The sequence below is a fragment of the Poecilia reticulata genome, linkage group LG6 (assembly GCF_000633615.1).
Source record: "Poecilia reticulata strain Guanapo linkage group LG6, Guppy_female_1.0+MT, whole genome shotgun sequence".
In the NCBI taxonomy this organism is placed as follows: Eukaryota; Metazoa; Chordata; class Actinopteri; order Cyprinodontiformes; family Poeciliidae; genus Poecilia; species Poecilia reticulata.
Window position 1 is genome coordinate 19063188 of NC_024336.1, and position 21230 is coordinate 19084417.

The 21230-nt window shown below is 39.4% G+C and overlaps 2 protein-coding genes across 4 annotated transcripts in view; both read right to left on the reverse strand.

Annotated features, from left to right (window-relative positions):
• necab2 (N-terminal EF-hand calcium binding protein 2) overlaps positions 1–10318 on the reverse strand; it is a 103318-nt gene extending 93000 nt beyond the window's left edge. The window contains exons 1-2 of one of the 2 annotated variants that reach the window (XM_008411664.2): positions 9936–10318; positions 5340–5364 (exon numbers count right to left, since the gene is read on the reverse strand). In XM_008411664.2, coding sequence (XP_008409886.1) covers positions 5340–5364; positions 9936–10262 — 352 coding nt within the window. In that variant the 5' untranslated portion in view covers positions 10263–10318. The remainder of the gene's footprint in view (positions 1–5339; positions 5365–9935) is intronic. The other variant, XM_008411662.2, reaches the window with a different exon arrangement.
• Positions 10319–12506: 2188 nt separating this feature from the next.
• hydin (HYDIN axonemal central pair apparatus protein) overlaps positions 12507–21230 on the reverse strand; it is a 69614-nt gene continuing 60890 nt past the window's right edge. For both annotated transcript variants that reach the window (XM_008411666.1, XM_008411665.1), the window contains exons 80-90: positions 19105–19257; positions 18854–19024; positions 18658–18767; positions 18328–18547; positions 17219–17428; positions 16959–17122; positions 16158–16308; positions 15332–15562; positions 15007–15231; positions 14170–14451; positions 12507–12929 (exon numbers count right to left, since the gene is read on the reverse strand). In XM_008411666.1, the coding sequence (XP_008409888.1) occupies positions 12720–12929; positions 14170–14451; positions 15007–15231; positions 15332–15562; positions 16158–16308; positions 16959–17122; positions 17219–17428; positions 18328–18547; positions 18658–18767; positions 18854–19024; positions 19105–19257 (2127 nt within the window). In that variant the 3' untranslated portion in view covers positions 12507–12719. The remainder of the gene's footprint in view (positions 12930–14169; positions 14452–15006; positions 15232–15331; positions 15563–16157; positions 16309–16958; positions 17123–17218; positions 17429–18327; positions 18548–18657; positions 18768–18853; positions 19025–19104; positions 19258–21230) is intronic.

Here is a 21230-nt window from a genome sequence, read left to right on the forward strand (position 1 = left end):
TCATCACMCACACAAATGCAAATGTTTCAAAAGTCCATTTCACAAACAAGACCAACAAATAAAARCCAAGGTATCAGCTCAAGAGGTGATTTCTACTGAAGGAAGCTTTTATACAAAAGGACAAAGAAAAATCTAGAGTTGAAAATCTGTGTAAACTCTGAGCACCTCCTGCTACCCCCAGCTATGACTTGCCAAGCTGACATCCCGTTTCAATATGGCCGCTCCTCACATTAACAATACAAAGATGTGGTGGAATATGTGTCKGRATTCATTGTTACATGTAGCTCCTACAAACTGTACAAATTAAAACTGGAGTTTACCTACAAAACTAAAGCTTGAAATTATGTCCATAAGCGGTACTGAGAACAATGTCTATGGGCGATGTCATGTTGAAATCGTCTACGTTAACTGGAATGCTACGWTGGGTGCGACATCAAAACCAACTCAGAGTTCKGATTTCCGAGGTAACTGGAACGCAGCATAACTCAGCACATCACACAAAACCCACAGAATGAGTACCGATGACTAACTGCAGCAGAAAGTTGATATCGACTTTCAAATTAGGTCAGCAGAAAACTGAGATTTATGACTGTTCAGGACATAGTTGTCTTCAAAATCTGCCAAAAAAAMCCCCCMAAAAAACTGCAGTTTGAGCACAGACACTGTCCCATATCTAGAGCAATAGAGGCTAGTATGGTTAAAGGGGATTTTGTTGATCCAAAAAAAATGACTCGTATAATTAAAGAAAGAGATGTTCCACTGAGAATCTCCCTTAACAATTYAATAAGGGTGTTTTCATGCGTGATAGACTGGTAGACTCGGTTCAATTTGGGACCAAAATTACTACATTTGATGAATTTTCAGCTGGTGCAGTTCTCTTTCACACTGCACTGTCAAATAGTTTGCTTCCAGCTTTTGGTTTCCGGTCCACTTGTATCCGTACATGCATTTGAACCGCGCCAGAGTTCACTCCAACCAAACAGAGACCTAGGTTTTTAGGTGGACCAGAGTTCGCTTGTGCATTCACACCTCCCTACACAAAAAAACGGACTTTCTAGACAAACAAACTAGAGTTAGATTAAAGTGGACTAAACAGGGCTGGTGTGAATGCAGCTTTAGACTGTTTCAACAAGATAAAATGAACCAGACCATGAAGAAATTCAAAGCACAAATCATCCAGAAACGAAAGCCAAAGGAGRATGGTCAGTTTCATTCATGTAACTGTGAGGCTTTGCTGAGCAAGAGCAGCTGCATGTTTGCTTTATGGTGTCATGCTGTAATTCTGTGTCGACAAGCAGGGACAAACAGGCCTCCCTCAACTCAACTGGCCTCCTGTCTTTATGTCACACACTGAGGTGATAATTAGCAGATGGCTGAAATACACAAATGAGAGGAAAGCAGCTCAAAAAATATTAAATGTGCATAAATAATGATATCAGGTTTGCCGCTGAACTGGACCAGGTAGGGATGATTCACCTGCACAGGTGTTTTCATTGATTGTCTTGTCAGACTGCTTTCAGCTGACACAGACAACAGGAAGTTGCTTTTATTATTATCATACAGTTAGGAGAAATCATTTGGGAGCACATTTTTTACGCTCTTAATGGACATTTTGGCTTTTTACAGCAGTTGAACTTCCAGAAGAGGAAATGAACTACACAGGAGCAATAAAAATGATTTTACGGCATTAAATTAGGCTAAAGTTTTCCATCAACAGCTTTTAGACAGATTAAATGTCTAAATGCTGAACTTGAGTAAACATAAAGACAGAAATGTTGATAAAAATAAAGTTTTAGGAAATATTTTTCCCAAAGATGAAGCAGACACCACAACACATCTGACATTTAATCTTTCATTTCTTGCAATTAAATATTTTTATCATGCCCCTTTTTTAACATTTYGATAAGTATTTTGATGTGCTCATTTGCAATTTAATTTCCAGATTTTCAGAAGAAGTTAACTGAATTGACATTTGGAGAGACACTGAACAAACACCAAAACCTCAAGGATGAACTTTATCCATCTTTCATTTTCCCCATAGTTCAACCCCTTAATATYAAAGTCTTGATGGATAAACAGATCTTTGTGTGTCCTTGAAACATTCAGACATCTAATCAGTCACAATGACCTGTGTATCCCAAGACTCACTGCAAATGAAATGATAAAATTATTTTAAAAAAAACAATCTCGTAAAGAAATAAAAACACTGTTACATACTGCAATAAACTAAAATAGGTTAGTACTCTAACTTAAAAAAAACATAAACTCAGATAAAATGTCATTCTATAGTCGCAAACTTTTAATTAAGTCATTTAAAAAAAGTAGAATGTATAACCTAATGTGAAGATGCTGTCAGTGATTACAGAAAACGTGTTGTTGTTGCAGCTGCTGCCACTTGCTCGTACTGTGAACTACAATGCTGTAAAATGATGCAACTATTTCAAAGACTGACTGGTTACATAAAAACTCCACCAGCTGCATAAAAATGTGTGCCAGACGTACACTGTATTACAAGTCTGTGCATAAGTCTACAACCGAGCAACGTTGAGCATTTATACCACGACATATTTGCTGGTTGTATTTCTGAACGACATGAACACACACACACACACACGCACACCCCTACACACCCCCCGCCCCACACACACACACACGCACACATACACACACTCCTCGGTTTGCAGTTTCAGCAGCCTAGAGTTACGCAGAGTGAATGTGAAGCCAGACTTTGACCAAGTGCACCTGAATTCTCAACCCGACATACAATACTGGCTCTTACTCCCTCGCTCATCTTTATTTTCGTTCTGCTCCTCTTCTCTTACTAACCTCGCCATCTTACCCCTACAACTCTCTCTTTTTTTAACAAACTCTCCTCTCCCTGTTAGCATCTCCCTTCCCTCACACTCTCTCATTAAAACAGTTCCCCGGTCCTCACCCAGGAGAAGAGCACAAGGGTAAAAATAGCTCTTCCTCGGCTCATGTTCACTGATTTTTTTTTTCCCCCCTCCAGCCTGCATACTATGCATCAAATAACAGCTTTTCCCTGTAATAACCATCATCGCATCTTGCCAAGGCTCTTTTGCTATCTGATGCTACAGCAATCCCTCRCAAACACACACTTGCATCTGCCTTTTTAAAGACATTTTTTTTTTTTTCCACCTGGAACTGAGTTGCTGAAACACCCAGAGAGGCTGCTATCAAAAAGTCTCAACCTGACAGCTTGTTTGTGAGAGCTCCTTATGCAAGAGGCCGGCTCTCAGAAAATGTGATCAGCGGGATTGAAAATGCGTCYTGACTAACGTTCTGTATCAGAGAAGTTGGTAATTATGTGCAGGCATTTAAAATGTTGTCAGTTGGAGATGCAGAAGCACAATCACATCAAACCCCCCAGCGAGATGGGAGCGTCATCCACAGCAAGGATGACAAAACGGGGGGAATAATTTCTGTTTGCCGAACTTCCAGCAGCGTGCTTCCACCGAGACAGATGACTATGACCAATTATACCCTCCTGGTTGGACACAGATATGTTATTTAGAGATAAATCTTGGGGATCTGTGCAGCAAAAAGGAAAGAATTCCATCCACACTTGCAAAAACAAACACGTATTTAAAGAATAAATGACCATCTGGCTGCAATAAAACGCTTTTTCTGGGGTTTAGTGAATAGAGGAACACTAAAGAAGAGGTTGAAAAAAGGGATAAAAACAGGATGGGCAGGAAAAGAAGAGACACTATCACATGCCAAATGATATAAACAAGCTGCTTGCTGGCAAAACTGTACAAAAAAACACCCTCTGAAAGCCCTCCACTGTCCCAGGATGCAAAGATAAATGATAGGACGATGCTGCAGCAGCTCCCCCAGCAGACAGTTTTCACCAACCAAAAAAATCACATGACAGAACTGAAGCAGAACCCATTTCCCTCTCTCTTTGCTTTGTCAAACAAAAAAGCCAGGCATTCTGTCAGTTTTTATAAGTTATTCTTGATTGACAATCTCAGAAGGTCAAGAAGGTTTTTCTTTTAAGCTTAGATGCTTTTTCATCAGTTTGCATCCAGTTTCTCAAACAGTGTGTGCAATAAACTATGGAGAAAATAGTGTAAAATTGTAAAAACCGGACTTAAAGAGAATAGAAAATAATCCAGCATTAATCTGAGATGCATCAACCTTTACTTGATAAGTCCATTTTTAGTTAAACTACAGTAGGTAACTTATTAAAACAATGTTTTTGATATACTTGTTAAAACTGTCACTAAGTCCTGACAGTATAATTTGAAACAATCTGTGAAAATTGTGATCTTCTCTGTGGACTGTCAATCAAGCTTATGTAAGCGCATCCACACCCTAACCGTTGCTCTCCGCTGCAGTTCAGTTACTCCCGCTGCTGTGAATGCGCATGCTAGTAACTATGACCAATAATGAAAGCAAGTGAACAGATTTCCTTGTCAGATGCCAGCGCAAGTACACATGGATTTAATTCTGAAACCTAAGTCAAGTTTTCTCAGGTCGCAGTTTGTTGTAGTCGGTCAATGTAGATGAAGTGGGAGAGCAATGGACAGAATAACATTTGAAATTTGAGAGCTATAGTATATTATATGACACCAATCATCCTTTTTTTTTATAGGCAATCTTGTGCGATCACAAACTTTCCACACACACTTCTCTGAGCACCGCTGGAGTTTGAAGCGAAACGGAGACACTTAGTTTAAATCTGGTGCTAGGTCGTTTCTCTGGAAATCTTGAGTTTGTCACACTCTGCGTGAGGAGTTTGAGCAGCGCATACACAAATCTGTCTGATTGACATCGCTAAGAGCCTCTTCCTGACTTTGAGTGTTTCTGACTGGGAGCGGTGTATTCCTGCAGATGGCTGTAGGACCACAGGGAGGAGCCAGAGGAGCTTGATTTTTTTTCAGAGATCATCAGTCTCATGTTATACTGTCAGGAAAAAAGTTGCAGATTTAATACAGTTTTATAAATTTACCTATAGCGGTTTTAATTGCTCTTTCGGAAACAAGTGAAAGGTTCATAGAGAAACGTCTAAAGAGTACCATAAAGCTGCATTAAGTCAGCCTTGATGATAAGGCGGCCATTGGTCTTTTAATCATACAAACCACTTAATATTTTAACATTTTAGAAATGTTTGCATTTATAAAATATAATTTGAGTTTTCATACTATTTTGTTGCTTGGGAACATTTCTAAAATATGTGAAACACAAAATTCAAACACATTTACAATTGCATTTCTTAACTTTAAATAGAAAACCACCAGAATCCAACATTGGTAAGTCTGTTTTGTTTTATAGCTGATGAAAATAAATTACTAGTTTACAATTTTACTCACCATCTTTGTCAGCTCTTCTGAATATCTGTGGACAGAAGAGAGGAAAGTTAGTCAGAAAAAAAACTGTGGTGAATACTGTGCTAAATACAAATGCATCAATTTTAAAACACTTTTTGCAGTAAATACTCATAGATTGCTACCAAAACAGTCCTAAACAATTGAGACATCAACTCCAATAGACCCCTGAAGTTGTGTTGAGCTACCTGACACTAATATGTCAGGAGAAAGAAGTTCTCTAGGATATGAGATGCTTGACTGGATTGGCATCTAGGGAATTTGGAGGCCACATCAAACCCTCAACTTACAATTCCTCAAACCATTCCTGAATGGCTTTGGTTTTGTGATAGGTTGCTTTATACCCTGCCCGTTACCTTCCTATGCAATTCCTCTCGATTCACCATTCGCTTCACTGCACAGTCTGGGTTTTCTCCCACTGACTTGGATTCCCTCTGGTAGATTTTCTACCGAGCCAATCAGCGAACAGAAAGACAAGTTGTGAACAATGACGATAACTTTCTGCACCGTTTTAGAATTGTAGTCTGTAGTTTTATCAACGGCAATGGAGAAAATGAACGAAGCCGTTCAGTCTGTGTTGGCCAAATATTGAATTAACATTAACATCTGCCTCTTTCGGATTGGCACTTATCTGTTCACAGTGGAAGATGGTTGTTTATAGCACAGGAACATATAGAACATTTTCAAAGAGCTTCTTAGTGCCGAACTGGTGCGTTCCATACGTCACGAGATTAAGTAAAATTTTAAACTTCAGCAGAGTCTAAACCTCCAGGAAGCAATCGTTTCTCAGTAGCCAAGGCTTCAGACTCTCTGTATGAAGCATAGAACAAGGGACTGGTTTTTACCAAGACTAGGTTATTCTGCTGAAAGAGGCCACAGAGTGCAAGATATTCATTAAATTAACTCTGCATCCAGATAGATGGCAGTACTGATGGTTTCCCCAACATAACATCCCCCATAGCACCACACTGCCTCTGCCTGATTGTGTACTAGTAATGTAACCTTATACCATTTGTTCCCCATATAAAATGTTAATCAAGAAACAAAAATTCCAAGTTATATTCAATTCAAATTCCTGATGGTAGCTTTACAGCATGCAKGAGCTTTCCTGTGGTAAAGAATAACAATGTATATTCTAAGACAATTATTAATTGTACTGTGCAATTATTAACTGTTTTCTTCTAAAAACAAGTTTCCTTGAGCAGAAAGAGCCACAAAACTGAACTTAAATAGTGTATGAATAGGTAGCTAACTAATTAGTGTTCATGAAAACAAAATATGTATGTTAGAGCTGTTTAGAAAGAGAAATACTTCATACACCAATCGGTAAACACAGGCAACTGTTACCTTGAAAGCCACCCAAGAGGAAATCCTTTTTATTGCAACGTTAACAGAAAACTTGAATTATACCAAGTGGAAATAAAGCCAATAAGAAAACATGTAGCAGGTCATCAATCAACCAATAAGAGTTTATTTTTTTAATTTGACTCCATCAGAAGGCCTGAACGGAGGCAGCTGTTTATTAGCATATGAGAAACTCTTAGACTTGAAGTTCATGAGCATAAAACACTCACCAGACAAATTCACTGATCTACAGCTGACTGATTATGTACTGTGTGCGGGTGGTGCACCACATTAAGCTAATTTATAGCTTCAGCCAAGGATTCCTCCCACTGTGGATCTGAAAATGTCAGAACGGCTACTTTCATCAGTGTTTTCTGAGAGCCATATGAAGTGTACCTGCTGAGGAGTGCAGCAGAATAATGAACAGGGGGACAGACGGAAAGACAAAGTGAGCGGAAGCAAAGGGCCATCCAAGAAAAAGAGCAGTCAAAAATAAAATCCAGGCATCGCAACAAACCAGATCATCATTAACTGTTCCTTTAAAATAAATAAAAGGTTTTATACACATTTTGCATGTCAAAATTAAATTTTTCAAACTCAATTTTCCAGAATCATCAGTAAATTTTAGGCCATTTTAAAAGTTCACTATGAATATATGGTTTATCTTTTACAGTGCTAAAGCTTTAAATAGGAAATCTGCACAAAGTAGGGATGAAGGAAGAGAAGATGGAAGGAAGGAAGACAGGAGGAAATAAAAGAAGAAAGTATTTACCTACATTGTTACTTTTCAAACTTCATTTTCTTTTTCATTCTTTATCTAGACCTGGAAAGTCTCAAATCAAATTTCTAACTTTTACACACTGCGGGACCATGATGGGAAGATCAAGAGTAATTAATGTTTAATCTAATGCAAATAATTAAACTTTTTTATTTACATTTTTTTAAGTTTTTTTATGACAGTAGTGGCTGTAATTCAACAGTACGAAGAGCAGAGACAGTAGAGGAAGACGTGCAGCAAATAGTGCAGGACCATCAGCTTTGAGGACTGTAGACTCTGCATGGTGCTCTGCCACTGAGCCATGTGGTTTAAATGTTTGAATATAAAAATGTATTTTTAGTGGTAGATTGGGATAAAATTTTACATATTAAAATGTTTTAATCTTTGTCAAATAAATAAGGGACATTGTTCCTTATAAATTAAAGTTTTTACATACTTCGAGTCATATCCATTTATTCAAGCATTCTGCAACCACTTGATCCATGCAGGATGAATGGTGTAAGGAGGGGTATTATCTGAATAGTTCGTCACGGCAACACAAAGACAAACAAGTCTAACAACCACGAATACACACACACTCAGGACTTGTATCTTCCTCATGTAAATTAAACAGTCACCACTCTAATGATAGTCTTTACAAAACACTAGAAAACTATTTTCTGAAGCAAAACAACAACAATGAGAATTTATATTTTTCCGTCATTATTACAGGGGAGCTAATTATGACACTTTGGCATCGCACGATTAGTATTTCTAAAATTAAGTGGTAGATTCTTGCAACCACAAGGCCAAAGCGAAGCTCATTACCACTGAGCAGAGCCACACTCCAAACGACAAGCTGCTCTGCATTGTTCTGCTGCCCGGCTGCACCCTGGGGCGCACTCAGCTCCACAGAAAGCAGTCAGATCTGGAGCTGTTTAAAGGCAGAGATGCTTTGGATGGAGGGAGAAAAGTGTTGTAGTGAATAGGTGGCATGTGTTTGTGAAAAGTTACAACAGAAACACAGAAAAACTGCAGAAAAAGACATGCAGAAATTGGAGACGGCAGCAGAAGGAAGGCAGAAGGGAAAGTGATGCATCTTCTAACCTATTAATAACGAATGCTTTTGATGAGAGAGGGATGACTGGAAGTGAGGAGAGGGGGAAAAGATGAAATGTATTTCAGAAACAGTAAGAACAGTACGAAGGGTTCAGAAGAAGATTGAGGATAAATGCAGCAAAAAAAAAAAAAACAGCACTAAGGAAGGTTTAATGAGGAGAAATGCTGCATGAAGCTGTGAGCAAACGGACCCACCAGGAAAGCACTTTRGTGTGAGACTTTGCCGTGATAATAATGTTGCGGGTCAATAGTATGGGAAAATGGAAGAACAATTAGCATTTCAGAAGTAAAGGTGATGCAGAAAACTGGAGAATAAATGTCACCGAATGAGTTCAAACTGAGTGTCAGCAGCTGCCAAGCTCAGATAATGAAGATAACCTAAATACTGAATAAATACACTATTAAAAATTGGAAATAGCTACAATATCTGGCTCGTTCACCACAAGTAATAAATGTTAAGGAGGTAAACAGCATTGTTTGAAGAACCAAGGTTATTTCCCAAATTCTATGTCATGTTCAGGTGGAAAACATCAATTATTTATACTTAAAACCCCAGAAAAGCAAGGCTTTTGTGCATATGCCTCTGATGACATCTCATAAGGCAACTCACCAAATTACTCAAAGGAAGGCTTTTACTTGTTCTCTGCACAACTGCAGAAAAACATTTTAGTTGCATAGCTTTCAAAAACAGTGTGACAAGACATACATTCAAGCAGCTTGAATGTATTTGTTTGATTGTGCAGCAGTTCAGTCAATCTTCCAAAAGTTGCTCTTTTTCAACTTATTGATCCATAGACAGGGGGCTTTCTTAGCAAGGTTTTTTCCTTCAGTGAAAATTTTGTTTGATTTTTGCAGTCTTGTAATGGAAATACAAGACCGCAAAAGTCTGTTAAAAAAAGAGATGCCTCTTTTATATGTCATGTTATTATACGTTTTTGAAGGAAAAAAGTACACCAATTGTAGACTTTAACCATAAAGTTTTCTTTCGTCTTCCTGGCAGGTTTACGCTGCACGTAGTTCCAGATGATTAAAAAAATGGATTCAGAAAAATGTTATTTGGCTGTATTGATAAGTTCACCGAAGGTACTTCTGTGCCGTCAATATGTTTAACAACTAAACTAAAGGTTAAAATAAACATCGATGGTGGCTGCTTTGACAAAAGTGCCATTAGTTTTTTTCTTTGGGTTTAAGGTTAAATCATCTGAAACCGTTTATTATTCGGGTTACTGAGTAAAAGGGTGCAGGCTGAAAACAAACTGGCACAGCCTTCAGAACATGTCGGTGCGTAAGTGCGCAGCGCGCTCTGGATGTCTTCATCCACCCACCCATCCATCCGCCTCAACCTGCAGCTTCATACTTACATCCAGGATAACCGAGATGCCTCTCCGTGGCTCCGGGGCGAAGAACTGCTCCTGAGCCACGGCCACCTCCTCCTTGCTGGAGGCGTACTCCCGGCTGGAGATGTTCTTGTTGTCGCTCATTTTGGTGACGATCCAGCGGACGAGCCCGTCGATTCCACCGGGCTGGGCGCCGCTGTTTCCGGACTGCGCTGCCGTCGCGGACTCGCTGTCCTGACCGGCTACGGGTTTCGGCTGCTCGCGGCTTTCCTGGGCTCGAAGTTTGGCTTGTTCTTTGTTCAGCAGTTTGTGGACCCCGTCCCTACAGTAACGCGCTGCCTGCTCACACATCCTTTTGCTGCGGAGCGCTCATGCTGCGCTCTATGGGGGAGAGAGAGAAACTCCCGCCNCCCCCCCCACCCAACACTTTCCCTGTTACATCACCCACCCCAAAACACACCCATCCAGCTGCTATATTCCACATCTTAATAAAATCAAATGTGTTTGTGTGTGCGTGCGTGTGCGCGCGTGAGCGGAGAACGTATTTATTGGCAATTTAAGTTACAACAAATTACTTCATCTAACCGTGAAGCTACAATAAACTCCTACGAGACTCATCTCTAAAAGCAATAACTTGAACAGGCGTATTGCAACTGATGTGGGCATATTATCAAAAATATATTTCAAATTCATTAATTTCAAAAAAATAAAACGTGTTTTAAATAGATTAGTAATACACATAGCCTGACACGTAGCGCTGCTGTCAGTTCTTCTGACGAATTCAGCCTTACAGCTAATAAAAGCTCCTTTTAGATGAAAGAAAATTCCTATAGAAATTAAAGTCACAAAGGCTGGACAAAGAGCAGAGACACAAAAAGAGCACCACACTAGTGTTAAGTGCATATGGTGTACAGTACAGATGTCTCAGTAGTTTGAGACCTATGTATTTAAACCCCCATCTATTAATAAGAGTTTGAAATATATCACTCTCCGTATTACCTAAAAAAAAACTTTGTTTTTGATAGTTTTAAATGTGTCTAAATGTTTTCCATAATGTAAATTGACATGACTGAAACATCCTGCTTAAGACAAAAGTTTGAGAAGCCAGCAGAAGTTGAAAAAGAGACTAAAATGGTTAAATGGTGCCATTAGAAACCTTTGATAAATGTTTTAAATAAATTGCTATCTGTTAAAACTGTAAGTTCCTTTTTGTTGAATTTTATAGTTTTAATGTACTGAATGTATGCATAGATTTTACTATATTGCAGTAACTTGTGTTTTATGCAGGTAAAGGTAAATTAACAGATAATTACTCTTAAGATAATAAACATCGATTACAATGGTCCCCGTGGATTCATTAAAGTCCCTACACTGGCTCCCTGTAGCTCAGAGAATATACTTTAAAATACTGATGTTAGTTTATAAATCTCTGAACGGTTTAGCACCACAATACCTTAAAGATCTGTTATTACTGTACCAACCGTCTAGACCCCTCAGATCTTCTGGTTCTGGTCTGCTCTGCATCCCCAGAACCAGAACCAGATGAGGAGAAGCAGCATTCAGTTTCTATGCACCACAGATTTGGAACAAACTTCCAGAAAACTGTAAAACAGCTGAAACACTGAGTGCCTTTAAATCTCAACTTAAAACTCACCTGTTTAGAGTTGCTTATGGCTAAATTAGGGTTAGAGTGCCGGTTTTGATGTCTTCCATCTTTTTATGTCTTTAATGTTTTTAATTTCTTCTTCTTTCTTTTCGACGTTTTAATGATGTAATGTTTTTTGTTTTTTTGTTTTTATTTTTATTTTTTTTTTAAATCTCTCTCTTTCTCACTGATTATTTCTGTTTTTATTTTAATTATGTAAAGCACTTTGAAATGCCTTGCTGCTGAAATGTGCTATACAAATAAAATTTGATTGATTGATTGATTAAGTTTACAAGTTGATATTATTAAATGTGTTTTAGTTATTTTTATATTAATTTAGCAAGAAATTATCCTAGGGATTCAATGTTTTCTGAGGATTGACTCAGTTTATTTGGTTTATACTTTTCTCAGTCATTTCTGAAGTAAATCTTTTTATCATGCATGGAAACAAAAGTAATACCCTTTCTTTGAGAATCTTGTCCAAGAGCATCAACAAGGTGTTGCTTTATCTCCGTTTTAATGTCCAATCTTATTAATATTACTTTACTACTGAACATCAACAGCAGGAAGTTCTTCTTCCCAAAGGGAGGATCAGAGGATTTTGCTTCATCCAGGAAACAGGAGTGTCTCCTGAACTGTCACTCCAGCTTCTCATTAGAGGTTTGTGTGTAGAGCATGTCTGATGTGACACATCTAACCTTTAGTAATGAGAGACTCCCCCAGCTCTGCCCTTTCCATTGAGTAGTGAGTCTTTGCTTCAATGTGCTGCATGTCTAACAGAACTCAGCACTGATTTGGTTGAATCAGGTCCTGCTGTTGAGCCAATGGAGTGACCAAACAGCAGAAAAGTCAAGTGAGGCACATTTGTTGAACCAATCTAGGGAGTACCAGAATTCAAATCCAGTCTCTTGACATGATTGCCCCCATGTGGAAATTAGAGTGCAATAACAGGAAGAGCTTCTCTGCAACATTTATTCAGTTTTTTAAAGAATATATTTTGAAACAAAATAATTAAAGCTTGTAGGTACTATATTTTTGGCATCAACATTTATACTTTAATTTCAAAAGAGTCTAACATCCCAGCTCACAAAATAGAGATAACCTAAGCTGAAATAAAGAAGGTTAGAACTTTCTATCTGCTTAGGTGTTTTCTTTATGCTTCCCTAAGAAGAGTGAGGCCGCTGACCCTTCAGGTAAAAGACCCATGAAATGGCATTGCTCCGGGCCTCTGGGTTCTGTCTGCAGACAGTCAACTTTCCAAACCATGGTCCAGGATGCCCTCCGGAAGGAACTTCAAAGGACACTACGATATTATGTGACTTTTTGGGGGGTATGTTCTCCATCTCTTTGACAGTAAAGCATGGGTTGTCAACCTAGAAGCAACAAAAATATCATTAGGTTACATAATTTTCACACGTGAATGCAAAAGAGAATAAGTTGTTGATTGAAGTCAAATATGCAAAAGTTAAAGAAAATGTAGTGCTGTGTGAAGAACCTATCAAGAGTAGAGGTGTGCTGATCGATTGACCACCAATCATTATCGGGCGATTTCCGTGAAAAAGTGTATGATCGGTGATCGTCGATCACAATCTCTTGTTGCCAATCACACAAACTGATCACCTGTATCTCACTTCGCCGCATGCGTGTGGAGCTCATCTTCTGTCCCTCACACTGCACAAGCATGCGGCAGCAAATCCTAAGTGATGTTGTGTGGAACTGTAATGTTCTAAAAGTGAATGGGTAAGTTTGCGTGTTGCATGTTAGTGTTATCACTAACATGACTCCTGGGTGTGCAGTTGATGTAGGAGGATGACTTTAATCATAAGTATTGACACAATGTGTCAAAATCATCTCTGAAAGGCTTAGCCATTGTATCTAAATATTAACATGTAACCTGGACGTAGAACAAGGAGCAGCAAAGAAGACAATCCGCATGTTTTCTAATGTTTCTGTAAATCAATAATAGGGGTGAAATGCAGAAGCAAACCATGTAGGAGCAGCAAATCATTTCTACTCTTACTTTGAATGGCCTCATTAATAATAAAAAATGTAATATTCTATAAATATCCAAATAATAACCAACAGAATCAGAGTTCTAGTAGCCACCTTTCATCCTATCAGAATCCATCCACCTATGTTACTAGATACACAGAGATGTTGAGGGTTGATGACCTGCTCAAAGTATACCCCTCTCATCTATTGGGCAAACACAACACCCCTGTTAACCTTGCTAGCATTAAATCACTACACAATAAGGATGGATGGTTAGGTGAGATGGATGTTTGTGCCTGGATTGAACAGGGCCTAAAAAAAGCCATGAGCTTAACAATGTTTGATCCCCCCAAAGAAAACTACACACAATGCAAATGAATGATTAAACAGCAGAAAGATGCCTTTTTCCAATGTGAGAGGACAAGTGGTAGAGCTATTGGATGGAGACAAAAGCTGCTGGTAGATTTTGTTGACCATCAGTGGGAAATTTCAGAATCTTTAGGTTTTTGTACAAGAAATAATGCAAAAAATAAACCAGCTTTTGATTTGTTCACACCCTGGATAGGGGGAACTATCTATTGTTCTACTCTTTAATCTTGTTAGGCTCTGCATGAATTTTACCTTCAAAGAGAAAGTCGTGGTCTTCAGGAACACGTTTTTGAAAGGGATGGAGACGTTGCTGCCCCCTTTGATGTTGTACGGGCCCTGAGGTCTTGGGAAGGTGCAGACTCCGTGCAAAGGAAATATGTATTCACCACCAATATCTGAGTTCAAGGTGAGCTTCCCTCTCACCTCGCCCAACTGATGTGGCTCAAAACGAACATCTACCTTCACCTCTGAGCCTGAAGGAAAACCGGGCAAAACACTGAGATTTTTTTCCACGATAAAATCAGGACAGTCACTCTGTAGGAGAGACAGAATAACACATGGTAAATGGTCTGTACTTATGTAGCACTACTTCTAGTCCAGAGTACTCTAGAGCGCTCGACACTACATTCAGGTGTCACACTTATAGTGTTAAACTACATTGTAGCCATAAAATGGCCCTTCCTGGCCAATATAAATTTCAAACTTTATTTAAGGTTTGATTTGCTAATTCTGGTGTCACTGGCCTAATTTCTTCAAGGTATACACGGGCATAAGGAAAAAAAGTGCTGCAGGTTGTCTGACAGAAGCAGGTATTGAATTTTGCCATTTTGCTTTGGTTGATGTGTTTATAGACCAAAGTGGGAGTTCTTAATGTTAATGCACTTAACAAATGGAACAAAAACTATTTCAGTGTTTGATCTGCCAATTACCAATAAGAATTAAGCAGATAAAAACGGCAAGTTTCTGATTTTTGGCAAATCTATTGGTTCATCTGTAATGAAATTTAATTGATATCTCTGTAATGTGTTGGCATTGTTATCTTTTTAAAACATTTCTGTAAAACAAGATTGAGATCTGTTAGTTTCTTACCCTACAGATGTACTTGGTTGCACTTTGGGAGTAATTAGTAAAATGAACGAAAGAAGAGTTGCTGCTCCCCAGTACAGTCTGGAAGTAGACAGTCTCCTCTGGTGGTGGGGAGAGAGCTTTGAGAAGCAGATTGTAGTGAAATTGGCCCAGGTCACTACTGCACAGGGTCAGACGTACGGTAGATTCGCCTACATGAAGAGGCAGATACTCRAAGTTCAGGGAACCCTGAGGAGAAGAGATGTACATACGCAGACATATTCAGGTCAGGTATATTCAACAAAGATAGATTTTTTTCATCAAAATGAAATTTGTCTTTGGTATTGACCTTTGACTGTCCCGGAACGATCTGCTGAGGTGGAGCCTTGATATCAGTACATTTACACTCTGTGGTAAAACTGGTAGCTCTGTTTAGGGGGTTCTCCACATGTACAACACCGCAGGCCACTTTGCGAACAGGCGTCTCCAGGTTGATGGTAGCCAGGACTCCTGGAGAGCCGACTTTAAAATTGATGAGGTAGAACAAGAACTCCCCTGTTGTTTCATTGCGAAATGTCGCCTGAGTAGAAAGATTAAAGTGTGGAGTGAGGGCCAGATTCATGCGGTTGTCAGACCGTTTCTTTTTCATGTATACTGGTGGGTCTCAACTGTGTCCTATGTGGGTCTAAAGTAAGGAACGTCATGTTCGATCAACTCTATAACGTATGTGCTGGTTATGGTGATCATGAGGAAGAGTCTAACATTCACACAGTTGCAGAGCATCAACATAGAGTATTTTACTTCTGCTGTAGCACTATATTGTTTATTTTTGTTTGTTTTTATTTTTTGCTTAATAACTTGTGCAAATTCTGCAGCAGTGGTAACCAAAAAAAAAGCACTGCACACTGTAAATTTTACTGTTTCAGCTGATGTCCACCAAACTAAACCTTTTAGCTCTTTTAGAAAATTGTGTTAAACTTGGAAGCCAATGCCATGGAAGTCTGGCTGAGCTAAACATTGACTTGTTAATGCTACAGCAAAGTATTTGTTTCATAAGGGTATTCATCTTCTTACACCTTGGAAATAGAAAGCTAATATGCAATAGTGTGATATGCATACTCACATAGTTAGAGAAACATACTCTCACAAACATAGATAAACTTGTTTGCCCAAACCTTTGTGGTGTATTCTCCCTCTCTGTATGCATTAAAAAACATCTTATAGTCCATCTTGGCCAAAGCGGGAACCTCAATGGACTTGTTTCCTAAGAGGAACACAGTCAGGTCTGGTTTGTCAGGTTTAACTACCTCTAGCAGCACAGAGAACCTGAAAACAGAAAAATAGTCAATATATTTGTTAAAACATAACACTATAAGTCTCATAGGACCGTGATAAATGATCATTTATTAGGGCCTCATAACCCAAGACCATTTATTATAGCCTCATAAGAGTTGTTAAATTTTTCATCTCCAGTTAAATACTAATAAATAAATATTAGATTTTGGTATTCATGTCATTCCCAGGTTTTGGATGAGAGTCCCTATCGTGCCTTTTTAAATTAACTGAGCTTCACGTACCTGTTGTTGGTCTATCAATCTATGATTTTATCACAGTCAGACAGGGATTTCAATCACTCCCTGTTTCTGTGTGCATCATTTTATAGAACATATTATTTTGCTGATTGAATGTATGCCATTCACAGTGATAGATCGGGTGCCGTAGTTTGTAGTCTCACTTAAATAAAGTCAGAAGTCCAAATCTGATTTTCCAATTTTTCAATATCTGTGTTCTTTAGCTATGTCTTTAATGGATCTCATTATAGAAAGGAATCAGTCAGGATAAGGTGATGAGTCTGATTGACCAAAATTGTTATTCACACACAAACTAATCTAGATGAGAAAAGTCCCATAGGCCTTTTTTATATGTTAGATGAAATTGGAATTACCATACATTCTATAATTGACTTCGTGTTTTACCTCTGCAGCCTGGTGAGCCAGTTGTTGACTTGGAGAAGAACAGAGTTTTGGGTTTTGGCAGACACCTCCTGTGAGATGAGGTCCTCTGCTTTTGGGGCAAACGCACTTCCTTGCAGATTGAACAGAATTCCCCTCCCACCAGGAAAAGAGAAAAAAACTGATCCCTGTGAAAAACACAAGTCTATTTTTTGACATTTTCACCCACCATTTTTAGCCCTAAATACAAAAATGCTTCCTTTGAAAGTAATATTTTTCTCTACCAGGTGCTTGTTTCCATCAGTCGTCATGCTCAGTGGTTTGTACGTGACGTCAAATGTCTTGCTTTGGTTGGGTTCAAAAGTCATAAAGTGAGCAGCACTCCATTGCTCACCCTTGATTACAAGTGTGACGTTGCAGGACTCACAGGTAGGGTTGGTTACGGACAGTGTCTGAGTTTGAGAGGAGCGCACTCGGCATGTGAAATTTATCACCTGGAGACAGACGTTTTGCAAAATGTATAAAATTAATCAAACCTGCCAGAATTTCTCTGGCGACCAACAACATGTCCTCTGACGCACATATTTAAAAGTTAAATAATAAAATACATCTGTATCTAAGCACAAACAGTAATAATAATGCAATCCCCTCAGCTTTTGTTGGACTTAAAATTATAATTTCTATCAAAGAACATCGCGTACATGAGCATGATGCACATTTTCTTTTGTTGTGATGCAGCAAAAACAGTCAACATGCTTTTGCAGCCTTTTCAAAGACCTTTTGTCCGTCTACTTTAGATAAATAAATGAATGTGAATGTGAAAAAACTTCAACACAAGCTTTCTGATTTATTTGATTCCTCGGATGCAGGACTTTAGGGGTACTCATTTAATTAAATCTAACTGCAAGAAGTTGTAGAAATCCTTAAATCTGTCAAAAGCTCCTGAGTCAAGCAAATGAGACAAATCAATTACATTATTTGGAGCTACCGTTTATACCATTTACACAATGAGGAAAAAGCAACTGACGTGGCAGCTTTTAGGAAAAAAACTCAAAAAAAAGAAAAAAGAAAATCAGTCTAAATGTAAGTTTGCATAATTTTTTTACTGCCCAGATCTATCTACAATATTACATGAAAAATATAATTAAATCTGATAGATTCAACTTTGTTTTTAAACATTAATAAACAGCATGTTTACTTTAAAGTGCTTTACAAGGCAACTAACTAAATTTCCTATTTAGAAATGTGACTTCAAATCAGCAATCATGAGGCCAGATTGGAAGCAAAAAAACCTCCTTATCTTTTAACTAATAACCAAAGTGTGTATTAACAGTAATTATTTTAAAGACATGAAGCATTTCTATTTGTATGTAAAGARAGAGTTCAGTCTAACCTCTTTGCTGATGGAAGGTGGGACGCAGGAACCTGTGACCGTCAACTTAATAAGTGGGGAGCCGTCGATGAAGCAGGACAGGTTCTCGTATCTGATGTCGTCACTGAGCTTCACAGGGGTAAAGGTCACCTCAAAGGGAAAGTCCTTGCCTGGGCAGATATATCCTTTTACTGGTGTGACTGACAACTCTGCAGGAAAATCTTGGGTTTGCCAATGAAATCTGGAAGTTCAGTGAACCGAAGCAAAACAGGGGGAAGAAATAAACCCAAGTGTTTGGGGATGTACTGATTCCATAAAAATACAGTGGGATATGCTGTTATTCAACATTACCTGACAGTAGTGTCACTAGAGTTCATCATGACAATCCTCCTGTTCGTCTGGCAGTTTTGGACCATAGCTCCAAAAGACACTTGGCTGCAGTCTAAATTGACATCCACCCCCTGGTATTTTTTAATTATAAATTACTACCAAATATTTCTTGAACAGAAACAGAACGTAATGATTGTGAGGGCAGATTCCAGCCAACCTTGCAACAGCCCTCGATGGTCAGCAGGTGGTGGAAGAACCCTTTGAACTCCGCCTGCAGCGTGACAGAAAAAGGAGCAATGTGCTGCTGAGGTGAAAACTGAATCTGCAGCTTGCAGGAGCCTCCACAAGATTTCAGCTTCATCTCGCCTAATGGGCTGACAGACAGGTCCTGGTGGCAGGAAGGCAACTATTAAGTCTGGCTTTAGTGGACTCCAGTTTAAAAGTTGATAACATTTGTGTTGTGCTTACCTTTGGATCTAGATTAGGATCTGAGTTCAGTATCAAATCGAAAGAAAGGTCTAGGAGGCTGTCATTGGCTAGGACGACCTGTTTGTTCACTTTTTCACCCAATGTTAGACATCCTAGTTTCATTTTCTTTTGTCGGAAATCAACCACTTCCAGCTGGGACAAAAAAAGCATATGTTAGGGTGATGAAAATGACTTTGGACAAATAAGAGAGACCACTTTAGAAGATTATTAAAAAGTAAAGAAAAATGAAGAAGGCCCCATGCCTTCCCCTTCACACCATACATCAGTTGATGCTTGATTTAGTAATTGTTTCTGTCAACAGATGTTTGCTCTTTTGGTCTAATTATTTGAAGGTAATACATTACAACTCATTTCTTTTTGAATAAAATGATGCACCCACGCTATTGTTTCCATGCTAATGTTTATTTATATCTATGGGCAGATCTCAGTCAATCAAAATATTACAGTGATATATTTTAAGCAATTTACTTCTGTTAATTTAGCTGATTATGAATTATAGTAAGGAAAACACATAATTTAGTTTAGAAAAATGGATTGTCACAACTGAAAAAAAAACAAAAAAACATTTTAAATAATGATATATTCTGTTGTTCTCCACAGTGGTGGGAAAGTCTGCTGACTAAATGATTCTCAGCAGTCTCAGACACCTGAGACTAGCATGGTAAGCCATGATAGGTCACTGCTACAGAAGCTGACTGTTCACAGAGCGCTATAGAAGTGTTGTAAGCAAATACACTGCTCAAAAAAATAAAGGGAACACTTAAACAACACAATATAACTCCAAGTAAATCAAACTTCTGTGAAATCAAACTGTCCACTTAGGAAGCAACACTGATTGACAATCAATTTCCCCTGCTGTTGTGCAAATGGAATAGACAACAGATGAAAATTATTGGCAATTAGCAAGACACACTGGTTCTGCAGGTGGGCACCACAGACCACTTCTCAGTACCTATGCTGTTTGGCTGATGTTTTGGTCAGTTTTGAATGTTGGTGGTGCTTTCACACTTGTGGTAGCATGAGACGGACTCTACAACCCACACAAGTGGCTCAGGTAGTGCAGCTCATTCAGGATGGCACATCAATGCGAGCTGTGGCAAGAAGGTTTGCTGTGTCTGTCAGCGTAGTGTCCAGAGGCTGGAGGCGCAACCAGGAGACAGGCCAGTACACCAGGAGACGTGGAGGAGGCCGTAGGAGGGCAACAACCCAGCAGCAGGACCGCTACCTCCGCCTTTGTGCAAGAAGGAACAGGAGGAGCACTGCCAGAGCCCTGCAAAATGACCTCCAGCAGGCCACAAATGTGCATGTGTCTGCACAAACGGTTAGAAACCATCTCCATGAGGATGGTATGAGGGCCCAACAGCCCAACACCGTGCAGGACGCTTGGCATTTGCCAGAGAACACCAGGATTGGCAAATTCGCCACTGGCACCTTGTGCTCTTCACAGATGAAAGCAGGTTCACACTGAGCACATGTGACAGACATGACAGAGTCTGGAGACGCCGTGGAGAGCGGTCTGCTGCCTGCAACATCCTTCAGCATGACCAGTTTGCCAGTGGGTCAGTAATGGTGTGGGGTGGCATTTCTTTGGAGGGCTGCACAGCCCTCCATGTGCGGTTGGCCCTGGGTTCCTACTAATGCAGGACAATGCTAGACCTCATGTGGCTGGAGTGTGTCAGCAATTCCTGCAAGATGAAGGCATTGAAGCTATGGACTGGCCCGCCCGTTCCCCAGACCTGAATCCGATTGAGCACATCTGGGACATCATGTCTCGCTCCATCCACCAACGTCAMGTTGCACCACAGACTGTCCAGGAGTTGGCGGATGCTTTAGTCCAGGTCTGGGAGGAGATCCCTCAGGAGACCATCYGCCACCTCATCAGGAGCATGCCCAGGCGTTGTAGGGAGGTCATACAGGCACGTGGAGGCCACACACAATACTGAGCCTCATTTTGACTTGTTTTAAGGACATTACATTAAAGTTGGATCAGCCTGTAGTGTGTTTTTTCACTTTAATTTTGTGTGTGGCTCCAAATCCAGGCCTCCGTTGGTTAATAAATGTGATTTCCATTGATGATTTTTGTGTGATTTTGTTGTCAGCACATT